This window comes from Apis dorsata, unplaced genomic scaffold (assembly GCF_000469605.1).
Source record: "Apis dorsata unplaced genomic scaffold, Apis dorsata 1.3 scaffold_52, whole genome shotgun sequence".
Classification (NCBI taxonomy): domain Eukaryota; kingdom Metazoa; phylum Arthropoda; class Insecta; order Hymenoptera; family Apidae; genus Apis; species Apis dorsata.
The window spans coordinates 1461770-1465011 of NW_006263353.1; the positions used below are offsets into that span (position 1 = coordinate 1461770).

Here is a 3242-nt window from a genome sequence, read left to right on the forward strand (position 1 = left end):
AAAATAAAATTTCACAAAAGTTGTAGAATAAAATATAGATTAAAAGAAAAACATTGCAAAATAACAATTCAATCATTTTTATTAGAATATAGATTTTATAAAATTATCCAAACTGTAATCTTACTTGTTTTAAAAAATTTTCCATGAAAGATACTAGATTATTCATTTATTTATTTTTTAATTAATTTGGAATGATTTAAGGATAATTGAGGTTAATAACAAGTGATAAATAGTAGAAGGGATTTTTTTGTTAATTTTGTTAATCTAGAAATACAATATTAATACAAGAATCAATCAAAAATAATATATATCTACATATAAAAAAGAAAAAAAAATGTTTTTTGTAATATTCATCTCAAGAAAATAATAAATTGTAATTATTTTCCTTCCAATTTTAGAAATTTTCAACTACTTTTAATATCTTTTATCCTTATATATTAAAAAAAAAAATATGCTTTAATAAAATAATAATTAATAATCATTTTTCATCTCCTTCTTTTATTTTTAGAAATTTTTTAACTGTACTCAACTTAACTCTTTTTTATCATCCCCTGATACATATAAAAAAGATAGAAAAAAAAAAAAAAAAAGAAAAAGAAAAAGGATAGGACATCGAAGAATTCTAAAATCTACAATAAACCAAGAACACAAAAAAGCAATAATATTATTTATTGCTCGTATCAAGATATTCATCTCGATTAGTGGCTTGAAATCGAGATGAATTAACTACAAAGGTGAATACACTATTTACAGCACGTAATTCGGCGCCATTTTCTTCCGCCGTTTAATCCATCCCCTAACACGTACGATTTCACTCTCTGTATCTCAATGTTCTCGTTAAAAATCTATGGACCATTTCATTCTTTTTCTACGAAAAGAAGAAAAAAACAGAAGCTTTATTTAGCTCATTGTGCTAAGCTATTTAACTCTTCGGTCTAAATATTTCAATGGTGGAGTGGAAGGACACGGAAGAAACGTTTTTTTTTTCTTTTTAATTTTCCACTTCTGGAACACGACGCACGAGTCTTCTCGAGTATTCTATGAAAACAAAACAAAAAAAAAAAAAACAAAAAAAAAAAAAAAAAAAAAAAAAAAAACAAAAAAAAAAAAAAAAAAAAAAAAAAAAACAAAAAAAAAAAAAAAAAAAAAAAAAAAAAAACAAAAAAAAGAGGGAAATGAGACAGAAAGAGGAGAAATCTCTTCAACGAACCTCGTTAATGACTCGTATCCAAAGAGTCATCTAGTTCCTTTGAAGTTTGAGGAAGAAAAATTGTCCCATGTTAGGGATTAGATGGATTCATTTCGTTTAGTGCTCTTCCTTTATTTGATCCAGAGTAAGAAATTGATGAGACGGCATCGAAACATTTATTATATTATTTTTACTATATAGTGGCGAATTTTACTCGTCCAACTCGCGTCTTCCATACCTGTCAAAGCTTTCTAGATGACCCAAAGATGGTATCTATCATTTCGATTGGAATTTTTTTCTTCACTTTCGAATCGCGTGTAAATTAAGAAATTGAGTTATCTTCAGTTATCTAGATTAATTGTTAGTTACACATACAGGAAAATATTATGGAAAATTGGTTGCCACTTCCTGTGATGATGAATGATAACGAAGAATTATTATTATTGTTTATTAACAAGATGCAAACATATGCTGTGAAAAAGTAATTTTTAAAGTTATTTGATCAATTAAAAAACCATGGTAATTTTACTTCATATATTGCATACATTATTATATTATATTTAAATAAAATATTTATATTTTTACATTATACATATTGTATAATTTATTTAAATGATAATAAAATAAAGAATCGATAAAATCGCAAGTAATTTATACATCAAACTTTCTCCCTTTTTCTCTTTACATAATAATACTTTTACAGGAAAGGGAAATTATGTATATATATATATGTATATATTTTTAAATATTATTTATAAAGCTTTGTTTTGTTCATTTTAGATATAATAAAACAGAAAATCAACAATACTGCCTGAAACTAACAGCGCCAGAATTTTAGGTTAGCTCGTCAGAGCTTCCACTTGTCCGCTTCCAGATGGCACTGTCTCTGCGCGACAAATTCCAGATTAATAAAAACGATCTTGCCTTGAAAAATCTTCTACATCCCCAAATATTGTTATTTTATTTATTTATTATTACTTCTTTTTTTCCTTTTTTTCTATTTTATAACTTCTTTCGATTTTTTTTAGAATAATTCCTTCATATTTTTTTTTTTTTTTTTTAGAGGAAATGTTTCACAGGAAACAGCAACTTATCTTCCTAATTCTTCTCTTCCGCTTGTTCATTCGAAATGTTCACAACTCGAAATTCTTATAACCTAAATCTCACACTTATAATTCTTATGAACATATATATGAACATTTCGATATTTTCTATTACGAAATATCGGGATAATAATAATAATAACAATAGATAATACTCTTTTAATCTTGACATCGATATACAAGAAAATGCCTGCAATAAAATACGCCCCATCTTCTTTACGATCATTCGTAAAAACATTTTACGATCTTTTCGCCATATTTCTTTTTTTTTTTTTTTTTTTTTACGATCTTTTGTAAAATATTCCTACGATACAAGATTCTTTCACTTCTATTACGTGAACACGATCTTTTTCGATAAAATTGATATACGGAAAAAAAGAAGGGGAAAAATTACATTTTCCGAAATACAAATTTCCAATCGCATTAAGACTTATCTCTCTGCACGAGAAGAATCATTTTTCCTTTATCCTCGCTCGAATTCGTAATTGACCGCAAAAAGACCTCGAACCTAACCTGTCCCTCGCTTCTATCTGTCCCTCTCCCATTTTTCCACATAATCCAACCGAGTACACGATTGACAGCGGACCGGATGCTCTTGTACGTCCATCTTGCTCCTCGTTTCCTCAGTCTTCGGGCTCTTTCAGCGATTCGCCGCCGTTTCCTAACGAGTTTTCTTCTCCTTCTTCGCCAAGATCGTCGATCCACGGTCTGTTGCAGGCGCTGTTTGCTGGAACACTTCGAACAACAACGAAAGGAACGTTCTCCATTGTCGGCGTTTCCCTTTTTTTAATTTTTTCTTATTTTTTTAAATATATATATATATTTTTATATTTATATTTATATACGTTTCGTATAATCTATTTATATTATGGTTACTTTAAGCAACCTTTCGATCGTTTTTCTTTGGAGTTTTTTTTTTTTTTTTGCTTTGTTTTGTTTCGAATTTTTTT

At 27.7% G+C, this 3242-nt stretch overlaps 1 protein-coding gene across 5 annotated transcripts in view; it reads right to left on the minus strand.

Annotated features, from left to right (window-relative positions):
• Positions 1 to 1929: 1929 nt before the first annotated feature.
• Positions 1930 to 3242, minus strand: part of LOC102681143 (MICOS complex subunit Mic60) — a 58149-nt gene continuing 56836 nt past the window's right edge. For 4 of the 5 annotated variants that reach the window (XM_006609196.2, XM_006609194.2, XM_006609195.2 and 1 more), the window contains one exon: positions 2219 to 3027. In XM_006609196.2, the coding sequence (XP_006609259.1) occupies positions 2716 to 3027 (312 nt within the window). In that variant the 3' untranslated portion in view covers positions 2219 to 2715. Of the gene's footprint in view, positions 3028 to 3242 lie in introns of all 5 variants that reach the window. The other variant, XM_006609192.2, reaches the window with a different exon arrangement.